General features: G+C 38.0%; 7 protein-coding genes across 7 annotated transcripts; 2 read left to right on the top strand and 5 right to left on the bottom strand.

Moving 5' to 3' along the window:
• Positions 1–530: 530 nt before the first annotated feature.
• Positions 531–3,185, bottom strand: RHIMIDRAFT_212956 (OPT superfamily oligopeptide transporter). The gene is made up of 2 exons (XM_023607232.1): positions 2,823–3,185; positions 531–2,771 (listed from the first exon to the last, which is right to left on the bottom strand). The coding sequence occupies exons 1-2, from the start codon at positions 3,093–3,095 to the stop codon at positions 759–761; spliced, it is 2,286 nt and encodes a 761-aa protein (XP_023468256.1). The 5' UTR covers positions 3,096–3,185; the 3' UTR covers positions 531–758.
• Positions 3,186–4,196: 1,011 nt separating this feature from the next.
• Positions 4,197–4,925, bottom strand: RHIMIDRAFT_275415 (uncharacterized protein). The gene has a single exon (XM_023612548.1). It carries the CDS (start codon positions 4,686–4,688, stop codon positions 4,434–4,436), a length of 255 nt encoding a protein of 84 aa, XP_023468255.1. The 5' UTR covers positions 4,689–4,925; the 3' UTR covers positions 4,197–4,433.
• On the bottom strand, positions 4,882–6,674 carry RHIMIDRAFT_290245 (uncharacterized protein; the record flags this gene model as incomplete). The annotated part of the gene is made up of 3 exons (XM_023613720.1): positions 6,234–6,674; positions 5,974–6,169; positions 4,882–5,347 (listed from the first exon to the last, which is right to left on the bottom strand). The coding sequence occupies exons 1-3, from the start codon at positions 6,571–6,573 to the stop codon at positions 4,882–4,884; spliced, it is 1,002 nt and encodes a 333-aa protein (XP_023468254.1). The 5' UTR covers positions 6,574–6,674.
• Positions 6,675–6,878: 204 nt separating this feature from the next.
• On the bottom strand, positions 6,879–7,193 carry RHIMIDRAFT_102726 (uncharacterized protein). The gene has a single exon (XM_023605136.1). The coding sequence runs from the start codon at positions 7,148–7,150 to the stop codon at positions 6,938–6,940; it is 213 nt and encodes a 70-aa protein (XP_023468253.1). The 5' UTR covers positions 7,151–7,193; the 3' UTR covers positions 6,879–6,937.
• Positions 7,194–8,657: 1,464 nt separating this feature from the next.
• Positions 8,658–9,037, bottom strand: RHIMIDRAFT_304002 (uncharacterized protein; the record flags this gene model as incomplete). The annotated part of the gene is made up of 1 exon (XM_023614436.1): positions 8,658–9,037. The coding sequence occupies exon 1, from the start codon at positions 9,030–9,032 to the stop codon at positions 8,658–8,660; it is 375 nt and encodes a 124-aa protein (XP_023468252.1). The 5' UTR covers positions 9,033–9,037.
• A 493-nt stretch (positions 9,038–9,530) lies between these two features.
• RHIMIDRAFT_290244 (ATP-dependent DNA helicase) lies at positions 9,531–12,402 on the top strand. Its single transcript, XM_023613719.1, has 10 exons — positions 9,531–9,749; positions 9,861–10,540; positions 10,594–10,624; positions 10,690–10,828; positions 10,878–11,089; positions 11,147–11,363; positions 11,423–11,473; positions 11,528–11,883; positions 11,936–12,018; positions 12,071–12,402. Exons 1-10 carry the CDS (start codon positions 9,681–9,683, stop codon positions 12,189–12,191), a joined length of 1,959 nt encoding a protein of 652 aa, XP_023468251.1. The 5' UTR covers positions 9,531–9,680; the 3' UTR covers positions 12,192–12,402.
• A 127-nt stretch (positions 12,403–12,529) lies between these two features.
• On the top strand, positions 12,530–14,003 carry RHIMIDRAFT_249496 (uncharacterized protein; the record flags this gene model as incomplete). Its single annotated transcript, XM_023610630.1, has 2 exons — positions 12,530–12,743; positions 12,793–14,003. 2 exons carry the CDS (start codon positions 12,530–12,532, stop codon positions 14,001–14,003), a joined length of 1,425 nt encoding a protein of 474 aa, XP_023468250.1.
• Between the last annotated feature and the right edge of the window lie 150 nt (positions 14,004–14,153).

Below are 14,153 nucleotides of genomic sequence, written 5' to 3'. Positions count from 1 at the left end.
CCACGTAGATTGACTATGGCCAGTAAGCATATTGGCTGAGTGAGGCATCAATGAATTTATAACCTTTTATACGATGAGGGCAACAAGAATTGAATGCTCATACAACTGGTATTAATGCTTGTTTGAATCCTATATACTGTCTCATCACTAATGAGTTTCTTTGCAATAATGACATAACACAATATTCTTTGGCTCACACTTCTAGCCTTCTCAAGCTTACTTGAGATAATTATCCTTGTTAATTGATCAAAAGAAAGAGACTTGGATCAACAAGACCGAACGATAGTTCAAAGATTGATTGTTTTTTTACAAGATTGCTTTAAGAAAGAACAATACACAAACACTGAATAAACATCTTCAGGTCTTCTCTGGTTCAGCTCAATGCGCATTGCTTGAATCGTCTAACAACAACACTGAGCAACGCTCTTTTTTAATCTAACGACCCTTTGATTGCCTTTTTGGGTCAACACATAGTTTCTTTGAGCATTGATATATTTTTGTCGTCTGCTGTCTGCGTTGGGGTATCAGCTACACGCTGCTGTATAAAGGGGCTATATTTAATAAAACAAAAAGAATGACGCACGGTTAACATGTCAGCCGGACTCTTCTACAATCTAATGGCATTAATGTGTTTCTTTGCTAGCTTGGCATGTAACACCAGAGTCTCTAGCTAAACTTTGATGTTGTATATAATTAATAACAGCAAGTAGTTTATTACTATAGTGTAAGATATTTTTTAGGATAGTGTCAGCCATTAATTAGCAGTCAGCACAACAGTAATCAGTATGTGGCAAGTCTAGTCTGTTACCCCACCAGGTAGGGAAATTGTACGATTCACCATTAGCACCACCTTGAACAGCCATAGATAAGATGAACACCATGATGGACGTTCCAGAGTCAAGAGCAGCTGAAAGTAAATAGTTATGCTTTGCAAACCAGTCAGTATAGCGACGTTTAAGATAGTACTGAGAGATATAAGCAATAAAGTAAGAACACCAAAAGTATGAAGAAGTGCCACCAGGCAGTACGCAGGCGTTGGCAAGAATAATAGGCACATTAACGTATTCAAATCCAACTTTGGGGTATTTTTTATGAAGGAACCAGAAAGGTACAGGCAAGAAAAGACCAATGAGGAAAGCCCACAAGACAATAGAGTAACGTGTATGAATACCAAACATGCTGGCAGGACCAATAGCGCCCCAAGTCATTGCTGCAGAGTTCATCGTCTGAGGGCCACTTACACCACTCCAGAACTTAGTACCTCCAGGCACTAGAAGGTCCTCGCCTCTGGTTTCGACAATCACCTTGTTGATAATATAATTGAAGATAGCACCGATAATAGTACCAGCAAACTGGGAAGCGAGTGTTATACGAGGAGGAATTTTCATGTAGTGACCAATCTTGAGATCTCTGGCAAGACCACCTGCTTGGTAAAGTGTGTTGAAACCAAGTGTTTTGAAATACATATTGGAAATAGGTTGACCATGCAGGATAAAACCAGCAATCATTTCAGTAAAAACGTTTAAACCGATAGAACTACCTGTGATAGCAGTGATCATGTTGAGAGGGAGTGAAAGGATAGAAGAAAGAATGACGGCAAAGATGGTGCCCCACCAAGGGAAACCGCTGTTGTTAGCGTAGGAGACACCAATACTTACACCAAGCGCAGCTACGTAAATGATATAGTACCACCAATCGGGAACTTCAGGGTACTTCTTCATTTCCCTCATATGAACATCAAGCTTGTCAGATTTCATATTGGATTTAGCGACGAGGAAGGACTTCCAGATGTCCTTTCCGTAAAACAGAATGACATGTGTTATAATCGAGGTCATGCCTGCATTCAGAAACACATAACTGAGAGCATACACAGGAGAGTAGACTGGAGGACCAATTTCAGCCAAGGCAGTTTCATTAAGAGTGTTTTCGGCTGTAATGACTTGATCTTGAGGATAATAATCAGCAGTACCGTTGTCAAAGAGACGGAAGATACTGTTGGACAAGAATGGGAAACTTTGTGCGTTCCATACATTGCAATAATAGAAAATGGGTGCCAGAAGATAAAGGAGACCAATACCAGCAAGGGAGTTAGCTTGCACCCACCAAGGGTATGTCAAAGGAGCAGCCATGTTTAGACGATTCCAGTCAAAGCACAGATTCAAAAAGCCCAAGCCTTCATTAGGATCGACGCCACCAAAGAGGTTCTGAACAAGTTGACTGTTTCGACTGGCCAAGCAGACGATGGAGAAGCCACTGAGTAACGGCCACATGTAAAGCGGAATGAATTCGTATACAAAGATGATGCCGAATGTGATAAAGAAGAATTTTGTACGCCATTTGGCTTCCGTGCTGCTTTTACAAAAGGTACTCAAGACAGAGACGGTTGGGAGTGTACTGGGCCAGATCACGCTTGCAGGATATATCATGAAAGATCGAAGTTGACCAGCAATACCATAACCAATAAGCTGAGTAGAGAACAAAAAGAAGATTGAGCCAGCAACTCCTGGTGTTCTGTTGAAGTAAAGTTGTTGTGTTGATAAGACACTTGTACCATAGGCAGAGTCGTTGGCAGTTGCAAACATGATGTAGACAAAAGTGTGTTCTTTAAAGTTGAAGGGTCCAGGATTGAGCCATCCTCCCTGAGGTAAATACCTGGCCCATGCATCACATAATACATAGGCAACAATCAACAAAAATGAGTTATTGAGACTGCTACCGGCTGGCTTAAAGTTCATCAGCTGATAAACAGAAGAGGAAAGGATTGAAAGAATCTATGAGGAGGTTAAAACGAGTCATTCAAATTATCCATAATATCAACTTACCACACCAACAACAATAGCACGAACCGTGATGATGGGAACATTAGGGGTATCCTCGGTGATAGCAATCTCGTTTACAATGGCAAGGTCGGTTTCATCCGCATTAAAATAATGTTCGTCATCATGTTTGGCAAGTTCTTCGACAGCCTTTACATCACTTGTGTCCTTAAGCCAGAACTCTTCTTGGCCCTTTGTTTCTTTTTCATTTATTATTTCTTCTTCCTTTTTTTCAGAGTATTGTAGCTCATCTTTCGTAACGTTTTCTTGTGACGCCATGAAGGGTCTTAAAGTATGTAATATTTAAAAGATGACAAGAATCAAAATAAGAGAAAAGGAGTCATATTTATACTAGTGTTTATCTTTTACTATGAAAAAAAAACTTCTAATTTGATAAGAGATGATATTTTCTTTGATGAATCTCACACCGTGTAACTGCAATCGTCAAAGACTGATATATTGTAACAACAGCAATACCAATGAGATGAGCTCATTATTCAACAAACATCCTAAAGATAGATTGCTTTCTCCGATTTACTTCTAACGACGCTTACAGTCTGTTACATAAAAGGACAATATTTCTAAAAAAGTACATTTTTCTATACATTAGCATCTCTTGCATTAAACTGACCCTGAGCATACAGAATGAATACTGTTTACTACTGCCTGTATCGGATCAAATGTAACAGGGGAGTATGTAACTTTATAAGAGAAGCTTATACTTTATTTGGATAAAAAACCCAAATCAAGGCGATGCATGTGGACATCTGTATCGAGTGATACTAAAATTGGAAAAAAATCAGAGCATCTTTTATTCTCATTGACTTGATTATGAATAAAGAATATCATAACAGTTGCTAAAGTGTAAATAATGTAAAACCATATATTTAAATGAATATACACCTTGGTATTTTGTAATCCCGTTTCCAATGTATGAATGTAACTGCATACATTGTCACACTGCTCCCATAGATAGGGTTCATGCTATTTGTCTTTGATACAGCATCCTTTAGAGACTACTGCATTTTCTCATAAGCAGTAAAGAGAATCAACCGAGCGTTTACTCTATTCATATGTATCAAATATAACAAGTAGATTTTACGTACTCTTACAATAAGTAGCTAGTAGTACATTTTGTTCTTTTAGTAAAACTGATTTATGCTTTCAGGTGTTACCTTTAGCGGGAATAAGATTCAAATAAAACACGCTGTGATTTTTATATTTTGTATTCTCTCTTTCCTATGACGACACTGTATTTGACAAATATTATATGCACGCACCTATTGACCATTTTCATACACTGCGAGTAAAACTTCTGCTGTTATTAAAAAGAACGGCAAGAGCCGGTCTTCGAATTGTGTGGTAAGGCTTTTTCAATGTACCGTTTGTATTACATTGACATAAACACAAAAGTGGATACAATTCGAATAATGGTGGTGGTAAAATATGCAATGACAGGATTGGTCCATCTATTCTTTTTATCATAAGGTCTCTAAGAAAAATTTGATGACACGGAATCTCTAAAGATGGCTTATTTGTAGTAAAGCTGAATAAACACTAGATAGATGGCCCTAGTAAACCTTCTTTATAGAATTTGCCGTCATATATGGCTTAACCTTATATTGTACTATTGATTGAACGTATTATATTTTGACAGTAAGGAGCATGTCTGGAACTATACGAGTAGTATGCACTATAGGAAATTTGGGCGGGGAGCTTCAATAAAAATTTGTCGAAATCTGCATAAAGTTGTAATAACCAGAAGACATCTACACACACAAAAACAAGGCCCAGCATATTTTGTCTTGCCTTGCTGCTCAAAGCGACCAGTAGTCTGGGAACATATAGTAGCCGCGTCAACGAGATTAGCATCACTAGAATATTATATATAAGCAACGTTGTAAGATATTTTCATCCTGATGTTGGTTGATGAGCTTACCTTTCCCCATTATTGTCGCTTTTCTCGACAGTCGAATACGGAGGACACAAGCCTTGTTCTTCGGAAGCACCAGCATCATTTGCTTCTACATCTTTTTAAATGTACAAGTTAGCCTCTTCCCTTTATCTATTGAATATCGCAATTATCTTGTACGCTGCTTGGTGTGGTAGAAGGCTTCTTTTCTCTACGAATCCAATAGTAACGAAGCATCAGTCTAGCGCCCCAAGAACCAACACGAGCACGCAAAGGAACAAAAGGAGCCGCTGTTTGCTCAAGAAGCTCGACAGCTCTAAGCTTTCCTCGTGGATTCGCTGCCTTGAATGGCTTACCAGCCTCAATCTTGAATTCATCTTTTACTTGACGAATAATAGCTGGCAGTCTAAAGCGCTTGAGGTGATCACAAAAAGCATTAAACGTCATGTCGCCAATTGGACTGCCGTGTACGTTCTCCATAGGCTTTCTATAAATATCCCATGAGAATTGGTGCTTCCTATTTGAGTCCTCGTTAAGTGGGTGCTCAATGATAGATTTAGGGGACAAGTTATTTGCAAACAAGCCATGGACCAGTTTTTCTTGCTCTGTATGCCTTGGCCTGCTTACTTCAATTATATTAAAACGTGTGTCCTCAACTTGTACTTTCAGTTGCGCGTTTTCCTTTCTCAACTCCTCAAGTTGTGCTTCAAGTTTTTATTTAGAGATTATCATCTCCCTCGTTTCTTCTCTTAGCTCAGCTATCTGACCAGATGCTGCTCCTATAACATCCCTGGTCTCATTCTGTGTTGAAATTACTGTAAGGATAAGCCTGTTGAGCATATCTTCACGTAGAAAGCTTTCTTGGTACATTGTTGTTTTTAGTGTTGTGAAAAGAATATATATATATATATATATATAAAACAGATGGCTTTGTATTTAATTAGCAATTCTCTGTTTTTCATATCAATTGAGCGGCCACAAAGCGAAACAATCTCATCAACATTGACTACTTTTATCTTGGAGGCAGCAGAAGAGATTTTGTATGACCAAATACAGTCTTTATTTGTCTTTACATCAAATACTTTAACGAGGGCTAGTAATCAAAGCTTCCATCTGGAAACGTATATCTCAAGCATGATACAACTTCACCAAAATATGTGAGCTCATTCATCGTAGTCCTTGGTCCATTTTGTCTGTTGGCGTTGACTTTAATGCATAGCTTAACAAAAAAGCTTGTTCTATTACCTACTGTGGTTCATTGAACATCCAAATACAGTCTGATATGGGCTCCACGGCCTACATCCAAGCTCGACAATACTTCCAGAATCAAGATCAGTGTAAATATCAGGGCTTTGATTCTCAAAGTACTTCTTCATTAGCGCAGAGTAATCAAATGCCAAGGCTCCAGCACTGTTTTCCAATTCTACGCGGCTAATGGACCCTTAAACCCTCATATTTGTTCTCTTCGTCGCCATCTAGCAAGGCTCCACCAGATTTTTCTTTACCTTCAGCTACAGTCATACCCTCTACCCAATGCAGTGAAACAAGCTGAAGCATAACATTTTCGCAGTTGGTAGCAGGATCTTTTCTTGATTTCACCCTTGACTTATACTCTTGGATTGTTCTCTCAATAGAAAAAACAGCATAAGAAGATATCCATCCCAAGTACAAGATCAGACCAGGAATGTATACTAGATGATGCCGGTTGATGCTAAAAATCCACAGCTGTAGTTTACCTGCATCGACAAGTTCTTTCAGCCAGGAACTCCATTCCAAGATCGCTGCTACATCGCTCTTCATGATCTCTCTTTGGCAAGCAAGGTTGGTCATTCTGGATATATACATGCTCTTCTGCTGAATCCTTTTGTCAAGCTAGCAACCTGCAACTGTTGTCGGCAAACTGTATCTCAAAAAATGAACCCAGTCCACCGAACGGCTGTGTCCACTCTCTATACTTTCATTTACGTCAGAAAAGGTGGCTGGAGTAAGCAGACGAGATCCTCTCAGCAGTGAATTGATTTGCTGAATATCCTTATTCCGCAATCTTAAGGGATGCTGGGATTGCTAGCTGACGATGAATGTATCAGTGCTGATCATGTTTGCTATTTGTAGCCCAATATTGCTACCAAATAAGTGCATCAAGTCCACAGGAAAGAAAAATGCACTATGAAAAGCTTGAGATCAGCAAATGGCGTTGGAAGTTTTTGACTTATGGCTTCGTTTGCTGTCTTAAACGGGTCTTTACTTCGAAAGGCAAATCTGCTGGAAGGAGGGGAAAAAAAGCATTTTTGTTTTCGATTCTTGCTGCTTTGATAGTGCAGCATCTATATCCGCGTAGGTGAAAATGGTCTGACTGATCAGCAAGCTTAGCATAAGCAGGGATGTCACCAAACGCAAGCAGAGGATGTGTATTAACAGTCATGTTTGAGCTTGACAATTTGAAACCTTTCGATTGTAAAATATTCTGTTCCTTCTTAATCGGCTTGATGAATGAAAAAAACTTCTTGGGAACTTTGGACCAGGAGCGACACATACTTGTAATATGTATTCGCTTTCAGTACGTACCGTATTTTTATTAATTATTGACGTTGATTTTATAAAATATTGTTGTAAAATAAAAAAAAATATTTTCGTAAAAAGATGACAAAAAAAAATACGTTTGAATAAAACGACATCATGTCAAAAGAGAGAGAGAGAGAGATAATGAGTATATGTAGAAAAAGAGAGAAAACGTATGTTAGTATTAGGGCACATATCCTAATATTAGTTTTACTTACCACCAAGGTGCATTCTGGGGAGGGTAGCGATAACTACCCAGGATAGTTTAAACAAAAAAAAAATGAACGGAGGGCAGAGAGAGCCCAGGGCGTCAGAAGAGGCTATTGGGGAACGGTCCAGATACACGCCAGAGAGCAAAGAGGGCGGGACAAGCGAGTCAGAGCAAGGACCATGAGGACAGGCTAGTTTTGATTGGTGAATCTTTGAACCCTCAGAGGAACATTTGATAACTGCTGTAAAAAAGCAAAAAAAAGGACTCAATTAAAATGGGTTTTTATATGTTTTTCTTTTTCAAGTAGGTTATCTAGGACAAAGGAATCATGTCAAATAGAAGCAATCTGCTTCGTGGCCATGCAAGAATATGCATTGCCAAATATGACTACATGTTCTTCTGATTTCATGGAAAAACCGAATAAAGAATTTAAACTTTTACAAGGAGACTAAAGAGGGCTATTTCTAATATTAAGTTAGTTTCAACTCCAAGGCATCCCACCTGTTAATATTACTGTCAAATGAGATAGTGAGCCATATTCTTTTTGTATTTGTTATTAGCTCTGATAACAATACAACGGTTTCAATTCGACATCTAAATTTGGAAAGCACGACATTCAATCTCATTATTTTTTTGGAAATACAGTGTATCCATGGATGTCAAGGATGGTACTAGGAAGATATTCTTGGCGACAACGAATTTGCATTTCGTACAGCATGAGTTTTGTTCTCACCATTGGGTGCATTTATTTTCGATCACAGGCGAATTTACTTTCCGGAAAGACTGTATAGCCTTGGTTAAATTCAAAATAACCAGGTGAAAGATGGACATCGTATGTTTGCCATTTTTGAAAATTTGGAATCTGTCACTATAAAGGCTAAGGTATAGGATCAGTCAGTATTTTCCCTTGCCAAGAATACCATCAAGAGTCATAAAGAACATCTTGATCCTTCTCGTGCTTGTTGGATGACTTCATAAGCTCAAGGATTTCATCGTTACTGACAAGCAGTGCTAATTGCTCATTTAAAGAAAGATAATTCATCTTTCTATTCTCACCACACTTGCTGCACTTGTCACAACCATCATCACTTCCAAACAATGTACATCCATTTTTGCATACATCGTACTCTCTTGCTTTGACGGGAAAGATGTTGATAATTCAGTCTCTTAATTTAGAATCAGAGTACAAAAAGGGTGCCTTTGGAAAGCATTTCTTGATATGGCTATTTACCATACCAATTATACCATCAAAATCTTCCCTTGAAACGCCCTTCTTTTTTGCATACTGAAAGATTTTGAGGCTGGCTTCTAAGGCAGGATCATCAGTTACGGTGTTGCTTAACTTCGCTTCTATAGGTCCATCCATACTGACACCTTGAAAAGGACGAGCATCAAAAGCTTCTTCTTTATGAGCATTGTACTTATACCAATCCAAGTCGCTAGCCATTTCCTCAAACTCCCCTGTCTCATTTTCAGATACTTCAGTTTCAGGTATATTGTCAATAGACATGGCATTTATGCCGTCATCATCCATGACACTATCATTCTGCACGATTGAAAAGCCATTTTAGAATTAGGTACAATTTAATCTATAATCAGTTTAATCCTGCCTCCCATAAGTGTACTTGGATGTCGATAACCAGAACATTGATGCGACTGGTGGAATTTTTTAGAAACTTTACGTCCGTCGTTAAAAGAAATTCTTTAAATGTCAGAGCTCTCATTTTGCCCCTTTTCTTTTATGGCACAAAGATTTTTTTAAAAAAAGAAAAAGAAAAAACAGCCGCATCTTTGAAGCTTGTGTAGAAATGTGTAGAAATGTGTAGATTTGTGTATGAAATGTATACACTACTTCCAGAAAGTAATGCCGTTCCAAGATGTCGTATTTTGTATATTTTGTATTATAAATTCTCGAATTATGCGACATTATTTGTAGAAAAACTATATTTCTGAAGAAACCCATAGATTCGGACTCAAAATTTCCTATAATGATGGGCTACACAATAAAATCTAGTCCTATCAGGAGAGGAACCAATGTACCCCTCAGTCAGTTGTTCACTTTGAATGGGAACAAATATTTGTCTTTGTTGTGCCATACACGTTGTGAAAAGTTTAATATAAGCACAATAAGGAAAAGAATATGAAAAGATGAAAGGGAACTGATAGAATCTCATAAACCTTTATGACTTTTCAGAATAATGGCTATGGTGTATCAAACCAAATCGGACTCAATAGACTCATAGCACAAAGAGTTATCCCACTTTGTGTTGCTCATGATGAACAACATCCAAAGCTATAGAAACATTGATTGTTGTCGTCGTGACTTTCTTTCTCTTTCTCTCTCTTTTTTTATATGAATCAGTATCGATCTCAACTAGAAGATATAAATAAAGAAATATACCATATCGATCATGTCATTAATACACTAAAAACAAAAAAGAATGCATTAATAGAAACAAGAAATCAATTACTAGATAAAATAGCACAAACTGCCATCGTTGCAGATCAAACGTCTACTCTGTATGACACTGAAGACTTTCCTTGGTCAACCAGACTGAAAGCATTAGCACAACAACATTTCAACATTACTTCATTTCGTGCATTACAACTACCCATTCTTAATGCTGCACTAGAACAAAAACGCGATCTATTTGTGTTATTACCGACTGGAGGTGGAAAGTCACTTTGCTATCAACTACCTGCTATCATGGATCAAACCGACGGCTTCACACTTGTCATTTCTCCACTTGTGTCTCTTATTAAAGATCAGGTTTATCATCTTCGGGAAGCAAATGTACCTGCAGAATATTTAGTGGGCTCTTCATCCAAGGAACAGGTGTCACTTATTCAGTCAAACATGTTTCCAAAAAAGAAAGGTCAACCTAGACCCCATCCGTTTAAATTGTTATATGTCACACCTGAAAAAATCGCAAAAAGCAAACGATTCATGGCTGCTTTAAACAAAGCCTATGATGCTGGTATGCTCACAAGGATTGTTGTAGATGAAGCTCACTGTTGTTCTCAGCAAGGACATGACTTTAGGTATACTTTACATATGTATTTGTATGGTTTGATTCACGCTTCTTTCATTCTAGACCAGACTATAAACAACTAAATATATTACGAGTAAATAACCAAAGAAGATGACCACATTTTATATACAAGCATTTTATTTATTTATTTACATTTAGACCGTGTTTCCCAAAACACGCATCATGGCACTTACAGCTACCTGTCCTTGGTCTGTCATGAAGGATGTCATGCGTATACTCAATATGAAACAACCCCAAGTTCCAAATGGCACGCTTGTATTCAGCGCCCCACTTTTTAGTATGAACATTCGAATTATGCTAACAAAAAAACTAAACTGTTTTTGTAGGACCAAACCTTATTTATCGTGTTGTACAAAAGCCGGATACAGCGGACGAAACGATCCGACACGTCACTCACTGGATAACTGCCCATTATCCAGATCAATCTGGTATCATTTACTGTCTTAGCAAAAAGGATACAGAGACAGTGGCTCAGATGATTTATAAGGAGAGTAACGGAAGGATCAAATGCGGATCTTACCATGCTGACATGGATGATGTAAATTTTTCGTTCACACGTACACAGGCTTGTTTTATAATAACTCAATTTATATAGGAAGACAAAGACTACATTCACCAAAAATGGAGAACAAAGGAAATTCAAGTTGTCGTGGCTACTATCGCCTTTGGTATGGGTATCAACCACTTGGAAACAAGATTTGTCATCCATCATTGCCTATCAAAATCCATAGAAGGCTATTATCAAGAGAGCGGGCGTGCCGGAAGAGATGGTAAAAATGCCGAATGTATCATCTATTACAACCCTTCCGATGGTATATAAATAAATATATATATGTATATATTTATATTTATATAATGTAACTATTGTTAGTGATGAGATTAAACCCTATGGTTGTAGGTGAAGTCAATGGACAACATACACGCAAGTATACGTTACAGAAAAAAAAAAGAATAAGAGCTCATTGAAACTTAATAGTATATCAAATGGTAAAGTATGCTCAGGATTATACTACTTGTCGTAAGATCTTGTTTGAAAGGTACTTTGAGTTAGATGCCCAAGAAGGTGAAGGATTGGTGAACAATGTCACACCTGATCAACCATGTGGGATTTGTGACAACTGCACTAGATCCAGAGATGAAATCGTCGTGGAAAACATCTCAACTGAAGCCAGAACCTTAATTACGATATGTGACATGATGAAACAAGTGAATGAAAGGGTTACTATGAACAAGCTAGTCCAGATGATACAAGGTCGCGGATTAGGTATAATCAAGTCTCATATCATGAACCGTCCAGATATAGAAATTCCAATCCGTAGATTTACTGAATATGTACTATGCATTGTTTGAGCACTTCCAAAAAACTTACACTTGTACATAATAGGATATTGAAAGAATTATCCATCACTTACTCTGTCAAGGTTACTTGGCTGAAGATATTGTATTCACTCCTTATACGACCATCACGTAAAGAACTTTGGCGTATTTGTTTGTTGTTTTTATTGATCAATTTTAATAGTTATATCGTCAAGGGCTCCCTTGGTAATGAATTGCTTAGAAATTCTCAGTTAGAGATCAATCTTGAATTTATATCATCTAATCGTTACAACAAAAAGCTCAAGGCTAACCCCAAACAATAAGAATGCAGTTCCGGTGTCAGCAGATGATTTTATAGAAAAATGCTACGTAATACAAGGAGTGGGGAAGAGGAAGAGAAAAGAGGAAAAAAAAAAAAATAAAGTTTTAGGAGATAAATGTATTGTTGTTATGTATGATCAACCCAAACAACAACAACTACAGCTCCGAATACCTTCTGTTTCTTCTTTCTCTCTCTTTCTATATAAAGCCTTTTATTTCTTTTTTCTTTTCTTTCTTGCCTTCCCTCTCTTCATCGCGCCTTCCCTCTTTACTTTCTCTCCTCAGCCAACAAGAAAAATAATCTATTGCTTAAAAGCCTTTCCTTTTTTAAGATCCATCCATGCTTGCTTCAGAGACAAGGCCAAAGCTAACCCTTCCTCAACAAAAACTCTCCCACTCTACCCCAGCTCCACGCTATTATGAAGAACCCTGCTCACCTGTGTCTACGACGACCTCCTTTATATCCAACGTTTCTTGGATAGCTGAGAAGTCAGCAGCTGAACTTGGTGTCTTGCTTAAAAGTGCTTATAAATCATTACGCGAAAAAGAAAAAGGTATTCTAAAAATACACTATAAACAGCATGAGCTGACATTTTGTCGCAGATCTTGTCCTGGTTGCAGAGATTGGCAAATCTTTACTCGAATACAACCAGAACCTCAAATCAGACTATGATAAATTACTGCAAAATGCATCTAGCATGAACCAAGAGCAGCAAGAGATGCGATTGATATCCAGTAAAAAAGCATATGATAAAATTATTGAATCACTTGAGCATAAAAATGAAGAAATTCAATACATGCTTGAACAAACCAGACAGCGCTCCAAGATCACTCAACAGAACCACGAAAAGAACCAACGCAAACTAGAAGCAGAAATTGAAATTCTCCACCACAGCCTTGAGATCGCATCTCAAAAGATCCAGGAACTCGAAGAGGACCGTCTGCTCAATCAGGAACGAGCCAGCAGACAGCATCAACAAAAAATTGAGCAACAACGAAAGGAAGACTTGATTTTATTGGAGGAATTGACGACGAAAATGGAAGAGTTACATAGAGAAAACAATTACCTTCAAAAATCAAAAAAGGCTGTTGAAGAAAAACTTGCTATAGCCCTCAAAGATCTTGAGCAATTACAGCAAGAGTTTGAACACTTTGAGTTGACCCAGAATGGCTACATGTCGTTGCAAGAAGCCTTTCAGAGACAGACGGATCATGTCAAAGAGCTCAATGATCGTCTTGAAGAGCATAGAAATATTCTTGCTCGTTATCGAGATAAAGAACAATGGTTGACAGAGGCACCAATTAGTTATGCAACATCCACAAGTAACTTGATGCATGAGTTAGATACAGCCAAGTGCCTATCCAAAAGTAGTTCAGAGAATGACTTACCATCATATGCCTCTAAAATTTGTGATCTTGCCACTCTTACCGAACGCCATCTTACATCATTTTATAATGCACCAGCTGATTATGCTTTCGATACTATTCTATCAACCATAGGCATCGATGACCGTGCATCCCTGCATGAAGCCGAAAAGCTGCTATGTTCTATTAATGCGGATGACACATCTCTCTTTGGTCCTGAAGGCTCAGGAACCGTCTATGCAGAACTCGACATCTACCCAACCCTCAAAGTACCTCAGCAAATACAAAAAGAAGAGAAAGAACAACCTAAAGGGTTAATTCACCGTATCCTCTTTCACATCCGTTACCTCTTTCGTTCTGTCTTCCGATGGTGTCGATTTGCGCTTATTTTAGCCACCGCGGTCTTTATTAATTTATGGAAAGGTCCTGACCTCATCTTGGACAAATAGCCTCATTGCTAACCTTCCCCCTCCCTCCTTTTTATATAACGCTCTATCTCCTTCTCCTTAAATGGTTCTCCTCCTTCTTCCCTCCCCTCTTGTTTATATAATATGTGTATATGCTTCTTTCTATGGATCAACGTAAAATAATTTCTTAAA

This window comes from Rhizopus microsporus (assembly GCF_002708625.1).
Source record: "Rhizopus microsporus ATCC 52813 unplaced genomic scaffold scaffold_4, whole genome shotgun sequence".
In the NCBI taxonomy this organism is placed as follows: Eukaryota; Fungi; Mucoromycota; class Mucoromycetes; order Mucorales; family Rhizopodaceae; genus Rhizopus; species Rhizopus microsporus.
The sequence above is the reverse complement of the archived record's forward strand: the minus strand, read 5'-3'. Positions and strand labels throughout refer to the sequence as shown.

Bases quoted from the DNA above. Each gene is read 5' to 3' on its own strand.
- RHIMIDRAFT_212956 (XM_023607232.1), bottom strand. From the start codon at position 3,095: ATGGCGTCACAAGAAAACGTTACGAAAGATGAGCTACAATACTCTGAA. The intron at 2,772-2,822 runs GTAAGTTGATAT...ACCTCCTCATAG, and splicing joins GTGCTATTGTTGTTGGTGTG to ATTCTTTCAATCCTTTCCTC.
- RHIMIDRAFT_275415 (XM_023612548.1), bottom strand. From the start codon at position 4,688: ATGCTAATCTCGTTGACGCGGCTACTATATGTTCCCAGACTACTGGTC.
- RHIMIDRAFT_102726 (XM_023605136.1), bottom strand. From the start codon at position 7,150: ATGACTGTTAATACACATCCTCTGCTTGCGTTTGGTGACATCCCTGCT.
- RHIMIDRAFT_290244 (XM_023613719.1), top strand. From the start codon at position 9,681: ATGACTTTTCAGAATAATGGCTATGGTGTATCAAACCAAATCGGACTC. The intron at 10,829-10,877 runs GTATGAACATTC...CTGTTTTTGTAG, and splicing joins ATTCAGCGCCCCACTTTTTA to GACCAAACCTTATTTATCGT. The intron at 11,364-11,422 runs GTATATAAATAA...AACTATTGTTAG, and splicing joins CTATTACAACCCTTCCGATG to TGATGAGATTAAACCCTATG.